This window comes from Egretta garzetta, unplaced genomic scaffold (assembly GCF_000687185.1).
Source record: "Egretta garzetta isolate BGI_Z169 unplaced genomic scaffold, ASM68718v1 scaffold898, whole genome shotgun sequence".
Lineage (NCBI taxonomy): Eukaryota > Metazoa > Chordata > Aves > Pelecaniformes > Ardeidae > Egretta > Egretta garzetta.
This window is the reverse complement of record NW_009260629.1, coordinates 97,741-113,392: the sequence shown is the minus strand read 5'-3', so window position 1 is coordinate 113,392 and position 15,652 is coordinate 97,741. Positions and strand designations below refer to the sequence as shown.

The 15,652-nt window shown below is 52.6% G+C and overlaps 1 protein-coding gene across 1 annotated transcript in view; it reads right to left on the bottom strand.

Annotated features, from left to right (window-relative positions):
* Positions 1 to 15,652, bottom strand: part of PPM1G (protein phosphatase, Mg2+/Mn2+ dependent 1G) — a 26,817-nt gene that overhangs the window by 5,229 nt on the left and 5,936 nt on the right. The window contains exons 4-7 of the mRNA XM_035900940.1: positions 15,217 to 15,298; positions 10,831 to 10,900; positions 3,123 to 3,208; positions 1,131 to 1,263 (exon numbers count right to left, since the gene is read on the bottom strand). Coding sequence (XP_035756833.1) covers positions 1,131 to 1,263; positions 3,123 to 3,208; positions 10,831 to 10,900; positions 15,217 to 15,298 — 371 coding nt within the window. The remainder of the gene's footprint in view (positions 1 to 1,130; positions 1,264 to 3,122; positions 3,209 to 10,830; positions 10,901 to 15,216; positions 15,299 to 15,652) is intronic.

The following is a 15,652-nucleotide window of genomic DNA, read 5'->3' as shown; positions in this document are numbered from 1 at the left end:
GGGGAACGGCTTCCAAGCACAGCCGATGCGCGCAGCCCGCAGGTCCTCCCCGTGCCACCGGGCTCCGACACCATCCACCCGAGTCAGCGTTTACAGGAGCTGGGAGGTGGGAGGGCAGAGGGGCCAGCACCTCGCAGCGTGGGCTCATCTGAAGCAGTGGGGGGAGCCGACAGACCGCTATCATGTGTGCATTTGTTCATTGGGAACATGATGTTTTTGTTTTAGCAGTCGCCCCGTGGGCCTTAAGCGCCACGGGGATCCCAACCAGCCAGACCCAGGCACTTAGAGAGGGTGGAATGGCTTTAGGCAGCGAACGCAGCATCACCCAGGTGGGGCACCGGACAAAAACCAGGATGACTTTCCCTAAAGTATGAGCCAGCGACCACCGGTTCCCTATTGACATCCCCTTGGTTATAATTTTTGTTGCTAATTAATCCCAAAAGGAAAAGAAATGCCCATATCCCAAATACTCCTGAAAGTACAGGACAAAAGGAAGAAACACCCACCTCCCCCCGCCCAACACTTTGTCTCTATCAGCTGGAGAGTAAGGGCCACAAATTCAGCTTTTTCACACCAACACAGTGCTCAGTCAAGACGTCCATATTGCTCCACATCTGCCTCAAGGCTAGTCACCAGATAGGCAGCCAAGAGCAGCGCGGGACCCTACCCTGGGATTCACCTTCCGGCTGGGCTCATGGCCCGATGGAAAAGCACACTTGCTGCTTTGTGAGAAAAAGAATTGCTGAAGAGACCATGGTCCACTTCAACCTGACCCACGGCCAGCGCCTGCCGCCAGCTGGGAGAGCCAAGCACGGGGCACCGCGCCGCTTCACCCTACAGCTCAGCGGCTTCTGACGCGTCCCAGCGCCCCGCAGCCCATGGAGGAAGCCCTACGGAAACCTGTGACAGACCGGTCTGTTACCCACAGCACTGAGCTGCCAAATGAATCACAATTCCCCTAGCATCAGCCCAAAACAATAACCAGTGCTGAGGGGTGGCACTTCAACCCCAGCTGAAATGTAACTCAGAAATTTGGACAGAAAACCTGCTGCTAAAGGAGACCTGGCCCAACTGCTCTCGGTCCCTGGCCTGGAGCTGCAGACTCGTCTAATCAGGGGCATCCGACTTACCATCATCTTCATCGGCAACTTTCTCCTTCTCGTCTTCATCATCTTGGGGTCGCCCAGCCATCTGAGAGAGCTCTTTAATCACCTCCTCAGTGGTGAGCTTGGCATCTATGGCTAAGAAAGCATCTTCCAGGGCCTACATATGAACACAGACATGAGAGCGTGCACAGTTTCATCTTCCTTACGCGATGCCTGCGTGTCACGCTGAGCAATCGAGCCTCTTCCAGAACGCACACCACACAATCACAGAACGGCTGAGGCTGGCAGGGACCTCTGGGGTCCATTTAATCCAACTCCCTACTCCAGCAGGGACACCCAGAGCCAGTTGCCCAGGACCATGTCCATCTGAATAGCTCCAGTGATGGAGACTCCAGCATCTCCCTGTGCCAGTGCTTGGTCACCCTCACACTGAAAAGTGTTTCCTGATGCTCAGAGGGAACCTCCTGTGGTCCAGTTTGTGCCTCCTGGCACTGGGCACCACTGAGAGGAGCCTGGCTCCATCCTCTTGGCACCCTCCCTGCAGGTATTTGTACACATGGATGCAATCCCCCCGAGCCTTCCCTGCTCCAGGCTGAGCAGCCCCAGCTCCCTTGGCCCTTCCTCACAGGAGGGATGCTCCAGTACCTTCAGCATCTGGGCAGCCCCTCGCTGGACTCTCTCCAGCCTGTCCATGTCCCTCTTGTACTGGGGACCCCAGCACCGGACCCAGTGCTCCAGGGGTGGCCTCACCAGTGCTGGGCAGAGGGGAAGGATGCCTGGCCTCTGCCTGCTGGCCACGCAGCAATGCAGCCCAGGATGCCATTCATCGCCCTTGCAGCAAGGGTGCATTGCTGGTTCATGGTCAACTTGGTGTCCACCAAGACCCCCAGGGCCTTTTCTGCTTAGCTGCTTTCCAGCTGGGTGGCCCCCAGCACGTACTGGTGCTCCGGGGCTGCTCCCAGAGGCAGGACTTTGGCCCTGCCCTCGCTGAACTTCATGAGGTCCCCATCAGCCCCCTCCTCCAGCCTATCCGGACCCCTCTGCACTACAGAGCCCCATGACCCCCTGCTGTACAGCTGCTGCTCCCCGCTCGGTGTCACCCGCACACCTGCTGGGGGTACGCTCTGCCCCACCCTCCAGATCGTTAATGAAGATCCTAAATGAGACTGGACCTCATCGCGAACTCTGGGGGACCCAGGTCGTTACTGGCCTCCAACTAGACCTTTTGCCACTGATCACCACCCCCCAGGCCTGGCCTGCAGCCGGTTCCTGATGCACCCCAGCCTGCTCATCCCAGCCCACACTTCCACAGCTTCTCCAGGACACCGGGTGGAAGCCTGGAGGAGGCCCCCAGGGGACAGGACAGTGTCGGTGTGGGGAACGGTGCATCGGGCAGGCTCCTCTGCTCAGCAGACACGCGCGCTGCGGCCAGCGAGCACAACCAGCCTGGGATCAGCAAAGCACACGCATGTGTCTCAGGCTGGAGCAACAGCCACGAACTGATTCAAGGCTGCTTTGGAGGCTGTCCTCGGTCTGGATGTACAAGGGAGTTCTGGAGGAACTGCCTTCCCCTCGCCCGCACCGCTACAGATCCCAGCACCAACCCACAGGATACCCGACGCCAGATCAGCGTCAGTACCGAGGGGGAATTATGATGGAGGGATCGCGTGGTGGAAGCAAGACATGAACTGACCACCTCTGACAAAGGCTACCCCTGCCCCCCAAAACAACCCCCTGAAACCACTCAAAGAGTCAGCCCTCATCTTTGACTGGAATGAGTCCGGAAATTTAAAGTATGGAAGGCAAAAAAAGAAAGCTGGAAATAGAATATTTGTCTTTGAAGATACAACTGACACCTGGTGGACACTCCTAGGAACACAGAAGGGAAGCTGAATATGGCAGACGTGGTACACAGACCTCAGAGGCACGGGGCCCTGCACATCAGCATCAGGTACCTAAGCAAGGGCTTTCCTCTGCATCGATGCTTACTTGTTTCAGGGCAGAGCCAATTCTTACCTTTTGCAATTTGCCTTCCTTATAGGCCTTCTGGTCTTTGATTATCTCAGGAAGATACTTGGCACAGTACAGGGCAACTTCTTCTCCTGAAAGAGAGCAGAAATCGTTTAAAGAGGCTGGTCCTCCCGGAAGCAAAACGCACCCTTGAGCACCTGCAGCCCATCTTGGGACACAAACCAGAACCACCCCAGACATGGGAAAGCCACACAGCAACAGAGCCTGGGGACCTCACTCGCACCTCCCAGCAGGCGGCATCTCCAGAGCAGCAGGATTCGCTGATGCCCCCGGCAAACCTCAATGCGTTCTCGCCCATCAGGCCTGGCCAATGCTATAACCTTCCTGAAAGGGAGCTCAGGCCCAGATGTTGGTTCTCAGGCCAACTGTCTGGGCTCGTCCTACCTAGGAGGCTCTATTTGCACATGTAAGCACGGGTATAAACCGCAAGCAGGGGAGAGGGAAGCGTTTGGTCAAGGCAAGCTCTTTGGCAGAGCACTGCCAACCTCTGACGAGCAGCACAAAGAGGTGAGCGGTGGCCAGGACACCAGGCTGCCCAGAGCAGAGAGGATAACCTGCATCAACAGTCAGCGACACAAAGCGAGCACCCTCTCCGAGAGCAGCCGAAAGACTTTGCAAAGCTGGAAACACTCCAGCAGCTCCGTAATTAATAGTGTCAGGTATGCAACAGAGCACAGAAGGTCTGAGCATGGAGGTGCTACTGAGAGAGGAAGAAGATTAAACAGTGAGGGACTGTGAATTTCTGTAGCTCATCTCGGCAAGGGGGACCAGAAGGAACAGCGTGACTTGCGAGAGATCAATCTAGCAATTTAGGTTTTTATAGGAGAGGCAAAGAACAACGTCGGGCATAGGAACCTGGCTCACAGGTCACGAGAAAGAAAAACGAGAGCTAGAAACTGAGAAACAAACTAAAGGACAGCCACAGAGGGTGGCAGAGAGGGGCCGGGGCGCAGTGCGGGAGGCGGGGGGGCCGAGCGTGCTTCAGACTGCGCTGCATGAGCCTTTCTCACAGCCAAGACTCCCCGCACGCCGCCGGCTTTCCGAGGGCTCTCGGCAAGGGCAGGACTCACGCGTGCTCCTTCCTCCTGGCTACGGAAGGATGGTTCTTACAGCAGAGCTGTAACAGCCGCCCAGCTCTTGACGTCCCTGCTAGCACATCCCAGCTTCCCTCCCATTCCCCCGGCCAAAGAGGGGCTGGGCAGGCAGCCGGGCGCGAGGAGCAGCGACGCACACACGTGCAGACGCTGCGAAGGAACAGGGGAATGGAGGGGAGAGGATGAAGAGGGTGGGAAGGAGCTATCCATCAGCTGAGTGAAGGCAGAGGGAGAGGGGACGTAGCAGGAAGCGAAGAGGCGTCGGGATTTGAGAGAAAGGAAGAAACAGCAGACAGGGGCTTTTCAAACACGCCCGTGGAGACAAGATCAAGTGGCCATTGATGACCAACAGAAACCTTGCAAAACAGTCGCTGTTAAAATCGTGCTGCAAAAGGTTCCGTGCTGCAGCTCTGGACAGCAAAGAGACCAAGCTCAAACCTGCCCGAGCTCTCAGAAACGCAAAGTGTGTGTGTGTGTGGGAAGATCACAGGGAAACAAGAGATCCAAGAGAGAAATAGGAGTGACCCCAGCATTTTAATGAGAACTCCAAAGGGAATACACCAAGGGGACCTGACAATCACAGAAAAAGCAAAGGCTGACCGGGCCTCACAGGGTCGCGGGTGGAGAGGGGACACAAGCAATGTCCACCAACACGGGCTCATGGAAGCAGATCTGGCCAACCCCACTCAATGCCTGCTCTTACAGATACTGCCTGGTATCCGACAGGAGGTGAGCGTGGGCCAAGGGCACCCTTTCCCTGCCCAGCGGGGTCTGACGGTCAGGCAGCAGCTCCGCGCAAGCTGCGCTACCAGAGGTGGCTGACAGATCTAATAATACCGGCGTGGACACCTGATCACCCGCCAGACAGAAGAGATCACTGAACCTTGCGATCCTTCTGCCACAGTTAGGGACGAGGGATTTTCTTCACAGTGACAAGTAGCTTGACCTCAGAATCCACCGCCAGCTTTGCAGCCTTGGCCCCGCGTGTCCCCTGGGGCGGGCAGGGCACAGGGCTGGAGCCCAGACTGCGGGAAGGTGCCTTCCACAAGCCTGGTAGTGCTGCTCAAAGCCAGGCCACAGAGAAAGGTCCTGCTCCCACCACAGAAGCAGGCAGCAGCCCCAGTATGAAAAGCTCTGGCAGTTCAACAAGTCATTTCTTTGAAACAGGGACGGTGAGACTGAACAGTGACCTGGGAACGTCTGGCGTGCCTGACTGCGGCTACCTAAAGGCAAGTTACTGTACGAGAGCTCGTAGGTGCCACAAAGACAAGAAAACTCTGCTGCTCCCTGTGCAGCTCCAGCACAGACGTCAGGGAAGACTTCGCTGCTGCAAAGTGCTGAGGCTTCACCCAGGACCCGTTTGCTCGGCTGCTCCCCATCGGCTGCAGCTCACCCCGAGCCAGGCCACGCTCTGCGAGCAGAACGGCTCGTGGCCGTACCCCTCTCCCATGCTCAGAGGGTACGAAGGTGCTCACCCACAGAGTTCTAACCTGAATACCTAGAAAAACAAGATTCTCCTCTGGAGCCCTCCCCAAGGAGGAAGCAGGAGAAGGATGAGTGCGTACACACAGCACGGAAAGGTAAGCGTGAGGAGGTGCCACACTGGCTCTTCCTCCCACCAAGGCGGGCAAGACCAGGGACTGTGTCCCCAGGGGGAGGAATGAGGTCTGTTGCTTGTTCCCTCCAGACAAGGCCTTACAACACTCCACGGTGCATTTTAAACCACAACAGGAGTCCTGGCACCAGCATATTTTAGGACAGCAGGGAAAAGAAAACCTCACCAAATACAATTTCCACTTCTCTATGCTTCCCTGAGAAGCGGGACAGAGGAGAAGCAGAGGCACAAAAGCAGGCCCTGGTACCCATGGTGCCTTCTGCTGTCAGGGACTTCAAAAGTTTCAGGCGCTAAACACTTAGAGAATACGATTATTGACACGTAATCGTAACACACAACCAACAACAAATCTGGGATCACATCTTCCACGTCTCCAGTGTGAAACCCACTGTAAACCTCAGAGTCCCCACAAATCCTTTTATGAACGTTTCCTAGGAGTAGCATCCAGCTAAGTAATGCCAACACCTCAGCGGCACCTCCTGCTTAATGCGACACAGACGCAGCAGTAGGAAGGTTTCAGGAGGCTGGAATAAAATATCGAACATGTAGCACCGAATTCGGTGAAAAAGTAAATATCTGGAGGATTCTCCAGAGCGCACACTGTTAATGTTCCTACAAAACGATAAAAAGAGACCGCTTTCGTTTGCAAGAGAGTATGTGGAGTGTTCAGGGTGTCTGAAAGACCACGCAGGAAGGTGAAAGCGTACATGGGAAGTTGGGGTCTCAGAGCACATTCCTGCACAGCTGGATGCCACTGCCCAAACCTGCATCTGATTCAGCCTTAAAAGCAGGAGCCACATTTGGGTGAAACGTGGAACACAGTCAGTTCCTCTCGGCCTTTCAGGCACGGCTGCCTCCAGAGCACCCAAGACCCAGCTGGAATCTCACTGTGGCACGACCTCCCTATCTCCAGGAGCACAGGCTGGAGCACGACATGTGAAGGCAGGCACGGGCAGCCGCCTCGGGGCGGGAATCTAGGCAAGAAAAAGGCCTCCAGAGACACAGGCTCCGAGATCAAATCTTGTTCAGCGCGTGTACATGCACAAACCCATCCTACCTGAAAGTAGACCCAAGGTCTGATCTGTACTTAGACATACACCATTTGAATATGCAATAAAGAAAGCTTAGAGCCAGGTAACAATTAAACCGGCTAACAACGAATGTAACAGAACCCCTATGGGTTGGAATACTGTGCCAAAACAGGAAAAGAAAAAACGTTAAGGCCAGAGAATTAACCCCTACCCTGAGACAACGTCAGGGAGGCAGAACACTACGGCAGATCAGAAGGCACAGTGACCAAGAGAAGGGCGAGAGATCCATCTCTCCGCGTACAAACTGGAAAAAAGTTACAGGGCTTGCTGCATTCCAACACCCCGGCAGGAGCAGAAGAAAACCTCACTATGATAATGTTGACCTCGGAAAAGGGGGAGCTACATGTGCATGAATACACTTGAAATTAAAAGGAAACGAAAGAAACTGCTAAAGGGATAAAGCATGCGTAGATGGCAGCAGATCGATCAGGAACGCCGTTCCGGAGGTACAGAGCACCATTCTCCAAGATTTGGGAGCAGGGAGGCCAGGGCAAGTAAAAGGCAAACAGGTAAGGCAAAACACCAGCAGCATCTTTCAAAAACTGGAAGTCTTGTCCACAGGGGGAAAACATACAAGAAAAAATGATGGGTGAAATGGAAGGCTAAACATGAAACAACCCACCCCAAACCCATCCATACACCCTTTTTCAAGGAACACAACAGTAAAAACTTTTCCCAACCTGCCTGGAGCGGGAAGCTTACTGGAGAGTTGAAGGCTGATAGATGAGCAAGGTACAGAAGAACAGCTAAATTCTTTGCACTGGCAGCTCCCAGGGAACAGGCGATGGGACGAGGGGAAACGGCCTCAAGTTGTGCCAGGGCAGGGTGAGGTTGGCCATGGGGAACAATTCCTTCCCCTTGGGGCTGTCAGGCACTGGAAGGGGCTGCCCAGGGAAGGGGTCGAGTCCCCCCACCCCTGGGGGGATTTAACAGCCGGGCAGAGGCGGTGCTGAGGGCCAGGGTTTGGGGGTGGGATGGCAGGGGGAGGGGGACAGTTGGGCTGGGGGAGCTTCAAGGGCTTTGCCAACCTAAACCATTCCGTGATTCTACAGTAAAGCTTAGAGAGGTTCCCACCCTAAAGCCTTATTTTACATGGGACAGACCCGAGGAAGAGCTGTAGAGACTCCATCGCTGGAAATGTGACACACAAGGTAGGAAACCATGCCAGTGCTTCGCCATTCTGAGCAATGCCTCTCCTGAATGCCTACCTTGAATCTCCCCTATTGTATTTTACAAAGCCCACGCACTTCATGTCCTACGCTGATGGGAATGTCACAGGAGTGTCAAATGTCTTTCTAAACGCCACCACATGAAATAGCCCTTCCAGTTAGCTGAGAGACTAACACACTGATCTTGAAGAATGGAGCAGTTTGATATTATTCATTCTTGAGCAGTTTTTGCTAGCTGCTACTTATCTTCCTATCTGCTAGATGCTTACAAATGGAAAATGAATTCCTGCAAGAAATAATAGTAAGCTGAACAGTTGCTAAATCCCTATAGCCTTTTTCCTTTGTCCCTCTCTGCCTTTCAAAACCAGCCCATCACCCCAATGTTCTCAAAGATAATCTTCAGGCCATCAGCAGCTGCTCACCCAGGTGCCTGCACACTCTGAGATGAAGTTCAGGAGGAAAATAATTTCAAAACATTCAGTCTAAACACTTCAGACTAAGACCACATCTTCTGAAGAACTACTAGTCAGCTACTGACCCAGGCTGACCTTTTTAATTATGACTATTGCAAAAGAAAGGTCTCATTTATAAATTGGCAGAATTGGATAACACAGTTCTAAAGGAAAATGAGAAATCATGAACACAGTACGTAACCTTCCACGTGAACCCGCCCCGTTGTCAGAGAAATGAAAGGCATAGGCATCATACCAAAAAATAAATCAAAAAGCCTCAGAGTAGTGGAACCCGGGTTCCCAACACTACAGACCAGCACATCTGGTCCGTGAACGCAGCAAACAGTAGAAACTGTAATAGACAGAATTAGCACACACATGGATAGGTAGGGAGGAATGGGCAGGGGTTAAACACAGAGCAGAGAACATCACCGACCCGTCAGCGCTTTTGTGAGGTGTCAGCGAGCAGGAGGAAACGGGCAGTTCAGCTGATTGGTTTTCAAAAAGCTTTCAAACAGACCATCAAATATTTTACACACTAGGCTGCCATGGGGACAGAAGTGAGGTTTGGTAGAAGACGACAGTTTTGAAAACGGAGGATGGCTACTGGGAGCGTCCCTTGAAGACTTAAGCTGATCAGCATCTACACAAATAACCTGGAAAAGGAGGGATGGATCATTCAGAATGATCAAAACTAAAACAATCTGCAAAATTTTACAGCAGGATCTTGTGCTTTTCCATGATACTGGCAGATAAAATTCCTCGCCAATGACAAGAACACAAGAAAAAGACAAGACAACCAACCTCCACATGCACATGGGGTGGGCTCAAAGCCATCTATTACGGCTTGGGAAAGACCTGGAAGAAACTGGGGACAGAGTTCTAAAAATGCCAGCTTAACAGATGATTTGCACCAAAACAGCTAACATGTCGCTAGGAATTGTTAGGAAAAGAACTGAGAGCAAAGCAGGAAACACCTATGTCACAATAAATTCATGGCACATATGTAACTTGAAATCTATAGGTGGCTCTAGACAGCCTAACTAAAGCATGCTGCAAAGCCAGACTGTCCAAAAAAAAAAAAAAGGACAAATACAGCTGGAGCTGTGGTACAATGCAATGTTTGGGACCCATGGCTACATCCAACAACAGCAGCCCAATGAGTTACATGGCCCAGGCATTTCATAACCCGTGCTGAGCACTACTAGAACAGTCCATGGTGCAATTTTGGGATAAGTTGGTTAGCACTCATACCTTCTGGTCACAGTTCAGGACCTAGGAGGAACCAGGGACGGCCAGTTTGGACACAGCCACACGATGTTAAATGCTAAGGCAGCTTAATAGCACCAGTGCGGCTGGACCATGCCAACCGACCTCCGGGCCAGAGAATAGGTGCTGCTGTTATTCAATAACACAGATTCAGCTGTATGACCAGAGACAAGTCTGGGACTCTTCTGACCAGAAGAAAGGACATGGAGTACAAAATTATGGAAGTGAGAAGTGCTAACGGAGCTAATTTCTTGTAAGTGTCAGGGATACTGCAGTCACATTATCAGGGAGCAGATTTAGATCAAAGTCTTTTTGCAATTAATAAAGTTCTATACAAAACATCCTGTGCAAATAATCACCACACATGTAAACCTGGTTTAAGATGCAATTAGACAAACTCATGGAGAATTAGTTCATCAAGAAGACTTGAGCTTGTCTGTAAGGCTGAACGGCCGCAGCCCTTAGCTCAGGGAGCCCTTGAGTGGGGAATGGAAGCTGGAAAGGTATGTCAGGGAACGGATGCCCCTCTTTCCTTGGGCCGCTAAGGCAACCACTGGGCAACCACCAGAGCACGCGGACTGGAGTCAGACCTTTGGTCCAATCTCATGCAGCTTTTCTTCTGCCACTCTTCTGTGGCTATCCAAGTCCAAGTGTTAGGGTAACGGTTGGACTAGATGATCCTGAAGGTCTTCTCCAACCTAAACGATTCTGTAATTCTATTCTATGATTCTATGCTGTCCAGCTTATCCACCAAGAAACAGCCAGTCTTAAAAGTCTTAGAAGATGGAATGCAAATCTCATTTCAATTTCATACCAACCCAGGACCTTCCTTCCAGAAGCCCTAGGAAACTCTCAGAGCCCTAGTCAGTGATACCTGTCAAAGGAAATGCTTCCCAAGAAGGAGCAAGATTCTAATGCTAGATAGATGCTTGCCCCAGCAGCCACTGAGCAGCCTGGAGAAGCCACACTGAAGGACCCCGGAGAGAACAGTGGATGCAGTTACCTCCGTGTCCATCGTAGACTGAGAACATGGCTGTTTCACTGTCCAGCTCGGGTATGCAGTTGTGCGCATCCTGAAAAAAAGAGCACAAAAGTCTGGAATAACAGGGATTGCACTAGACACCCCCCCCCAGGGAAGTGGGAGAAAGGAGCAGGGAGGCTGTGAGCACTGGCACAGAGCTTCTCAAATCTGGAGGCAGAGCAAGAACGGTAAGAAGGCCTCCTCTCATTCTCAAAAGCTTACCTACTGAGCGTGCAGCTTCAGAGAGGGGGCATGGATCTTTAATGTTATGGCGCGCTCTGTGCCAGAGCAGTAACACAGCCTTGTCACCACAGGACTGTACTGGAAACCCCTTCAGATCCCAGTACAACTCCTCTAGAGAGATGTGGCCAAGCTCAAGCCAGAGTCACGTCCCCCTGCTCACAGTACCTGTAACGTCTGTGCTACTGTTGTAGCTCACAGTCCTTAAAGAGCACGAGGCAGCAAGCTGTGCTCTATTGCATGGACCAGCACCTCGGCTGAGGGCTGTCCAGCTGAGGGTCACTACAGAAACACAGGTCATACCGGTACCGATATGCTGGTGACTTCCCCCCCCACAGATAAACGCAACGGGCTCAGGGTCACCCATGGAGTTTGGCCATTCCCACAGATGCTCTCCTCCCCAGTTCTTGCCAAACAAGAACCATGCGAACCGAAAAGCTGCTGTGATGCACTGGTGAAGCCAGGAGGTCAAATATGGAATCGCCTGAGCTCATGCCATCAACCAACCGTCGCTTTGCCTTTGCTCATCCTGGTGACTAGGGGCACAGGCTCAACGGCTGTCTGTCCAAACAGCCTGATGAAAGGCAGCCTTGCAGGACACAGGATTACCACATCCAGTGAGCACAAACAACGGGGCTGGAAAACCTTCTCTTGGGACAAAGGCTCCTTCCTGCTCTTCTTGCTACATGGGGTGCTCCAGGAAGGCACCGCTGGCCTCAGGAACAACTACATGACAAGCAAGGCAAAGAGCCTGGTTTCTCTCAAGTGTCTTTTAAGCAGTGAAGCCTAAGGATGAGCAACCAGCCAACCAACAGTGCAAAAACCAAACTACAAACCCAGGTATCATGTCCTAAGGCAAGACATACATCTTGGGTCTGGCAACTGTCCAGAAGCCCTGGGAATCCCCAGGGGCACACCAGAGGGAAGGTGTGCCCCAGGGGCATCTGGGGCTTAAATATCAAACTGCATCCCACCTTTCCCTGTGCGTGCTCCCAGACTATGTAGACCAACAGCACAGAAGCTGTATACACAGAGCAACCTTTCCCTCCACAAGGGTCACGAGAAACACGGACTTCGAAGAGGGCACCACCCAGATTTTGCAGCTGGGTGCCTGACCTCCCTCACCCTGTGGGCAGGCAAACTGAACTTGGCTTTCCAATGCAAAGCCTCAGACTGATGGATGGACTGAATCTTTCTCTTAAACCCACCCCTGCCCAACTAATCTCCTAACATTTCCTAAAGCTCAAGCCCGAATAGCCTGACTGCACCCCGCATGCTTTTGTTCAAGAACAATCACTTTAAAAACGTGATCTAGTCTCTTTGTGGTGGTTCAAGTTCATCACCTTAAAGTTAAATGTGCTACAGTTGCCCCAAAGCACTGTGCTTACCCCCTGACAGCTGGCTCACAGGTTTGGATGTGTCCGTACTGCCAGCCATAACCCAGAATTTGTATGCAAACAGAGCTGCACTCGCTGCACAGCCAAGCAACCGTTGGGCTCTTCTCCTTTGTCATTACAGGACTCCTTGGATAAGAGCTCTTCGCCCTCCAGAGTCTCACAACCTTATGAGAAGAGAGCTCTCTTCCCCTGCAATTTCTATCAAGTGCTAAAGAAAAAAAAGAGAGGTTCTGGGTTTATGCAGCACTTAGTGCAATGAAACTCTTGAAACTGATGAAAACAATGTCTGAATGGGCAAATTACGATCTTGGTTCAAACTGAAAAAGAAGGCTCTGAATTATAACATAGTGAATTTAATCAGAGCACCCACTGGAGATAACGAATAAAAGTATGAATAGGCAAAGGACCAGCATTTTTATGCTCACTGTTCATACAGAAGCTAGGGAGACAGCAAACCCACCACAAAGTACCTGGGGCAGGTCCCAGGTGCCTAACCAGCAGCTTAATTAGAGCTCATAATGCAAACGCTGCTGGGGAGGAAACCCCACATTGGCAGCAAGAACAGTCTCTCTACTTCATTTGCAGAGCGCTCACTGCAGCTTGCCCTGACCCCAGACCAGCGCCGCAGTCGAGGAGGGCAGGCAGGGCCAGCAAGCCCTGGCAGGAGCCCGGTGGTTCAGCCCCCACACTGCGCCCAGGGCTGGCTCTGCTCCGCTCCGAGCAGCGGTGCTGGTGGCTCCGCACGGGTCCCCAGCATCTTCAACAAGAGCAGTCCACAGAGCATCTGGTTAGCCACGAGGGCCGCCTCGCGCTGCCAGCACCAGCACGTGCCGCGGCTGTCGGTTGCAAGCCTCCACCCCTGCTCCCAGGCTCGGAAGCTGTCTGCAGCGACTGTCCTCCAGGTCACTGCCATCCCGTGCCCTTCAGGCTGAGCCAGGCTTCGCAGAGCCCGACACCAGCGTTCTGCTGTCCTGGCCTTCCCCCCAAGGGTGGCGCGATGCCAGGCCTCCCGCAGCTACCTCAGCGGTTGCTACAGCAGCACTGAAAAGCGGTGTATTTGAAACACCAAATCCAGCTGAAATTAGCAAAAAGCCAAGCCTGAGAGTTAGTTTGACAAGTCTCTGTATTTTGAACCAAATTCTTACATTTTTTGAAGCAAGGACCTTTTTTCTGAGCCCAGGAGTGACATGAAGCTGTGCCCAGGGGTGGCTGTGTCGCCTTGGAGGTACGGTCAGAACAGCACCACGAGCTCAGAGGCCCCACCCAGCTCCCCCCAAAGCATCTTCTGCACCTTTCACCGTACCCCAGAGCACTCCTCTCCCTACCACAAAGCTGCCTTCACCTCTTCCCCTTTCCCTATTTGCTCATAGTACCTAACACTATTTGTTTTTGCATCCTTATCCTTTGGGTCCCCCACCTGCCCCAAACATCTCCTTATGCTCAGAGCAATCTCTCTGGACCAAGAATTGACTTTTATTGTAGTATTTCTTCAGAGCCCTGCACACCCACCTCACTTGGGGCTCCTAAAACTTATGTTAAAGGCAACAGACAACTCCTTTACACAAAAATGTTACCGAAAACCGCCAGTGTCCTGCTACTTCTACGCACTGACCGGCTTCACTAACCTAATGCGTAATGGAAGCCTTAAGTGCAAACACTTGTTCAGAACTTCCTCCAAGCCTTACAGGAGAGCAAGAGTACAATTAAACATGATGAGAAGGAAAAAACACAAGACACAGAGAAGAACGTGTAGCACTGGAAGGCCAGAAAACGCAGCAGAACTGTCAAACTCTGCCCCACTGTGCGTGAAACAACACAGGCTTCGCGCCAGACTGATAATCCGCTGCAGGTTCCCCCGGTAACTCCCGGCTTCCTTCCACCTTCTCACGTCTTGCGATAGCACAGCTAAGCCGTGCCTGCACCCATGTCCTCAGCATTACTTCTGCCAACAGGGAGATAAGCCAGAGATGTTGGCTAGTGCAGAACACACAGCTGCAAGCTCTGGGCCTCATCCAATTTCTGTAAAGGTCAACAGCAGCGAGAACAGCCTTCAAATAAGTGAAATTATGAGCCAATGTCCCACCTGCGGGAGGGTGACTTCAGCCCACCCGCGTTACAGACAGGGGCAACTCTCTGCTCTCCCCACCTGAGCCTGTCTCTGTAAAACACTTCCAGCCTGTGTGCACCATGGGCACCAGAACGCCACCTACATTCGGCCTCTTACACACGAGCTAATCGCCTTCCAGAGATTACACTGCACATCACCTCAGTGCTCCAGTAATGCCTCCATACCACCATTTTACCCCACAGAGGTCACCGGGATGGACCAGCTGAGACACAACATGCTCTGAGTGCACCTTAGGAGCACGAGCACCGATTCTCCTGCCTCTTTTACCCTGGAAGCCAGGGCCCATGGTTTCACAAAGCTCTGGTGCACACAGAAAAAACACCTGGTTGCTGGTCTGTCACCCGTAAGACTGCTATAACATTTCAGCAGCAGTAAAGTAGCTGATAGCATGGCTTGTGAAACCAGATTTGCAAAAAATCAATCCCTGACAGTCTGAACGGGACATCCTCTCCAGACTAGCCAAAGGGCTACAACCATGCTCAGAGAAGCAGCACCCTGGGGGCGGAGGTGGGGTGCAGGGACCAGTATTAATCCTGATCTAATTTAGCTTGTTTGCTGGCTGCCTGGACGGGGAAAATAAACCAGCACATTAACGGTACTCACAGAGGGCGTTAAACTCAAAGAACCAGTAACTGCTGGCAAAGCCAGTAGGCCCAGCAGCTCGAGGCTGCCCTTACACAAGCAGCTTCACAGAGCAGTTCCAACAGACTCCCCCACCGGGAGGAGCGTGGGCAAACGCCCGGCTCCCGCAGCCAGGTATTTATCTTGCGATAATTCAGGTGCCCCGTAACGAGCCTAGCGGAGAGGACGGTAAAGCCAGGACTGGCTACAGGAGGCTGAGCGCAGCAGTGAAATAGCGTCCAATAAATTTGCCTAGAAAACAAAAATAACAAGAGGGAGAGAGAGAATGGAGAGAGACAGACGCTTCGCTTCTCCCTGGACAGAGCAGCGGGGGCTTTGCCCGAGGACCTGCCACCTCCCCCGGCGCTTCCCCCCAAGCACTGAGCGAGCCTTTCCACCGCTTCTTAACCCGGGGCTC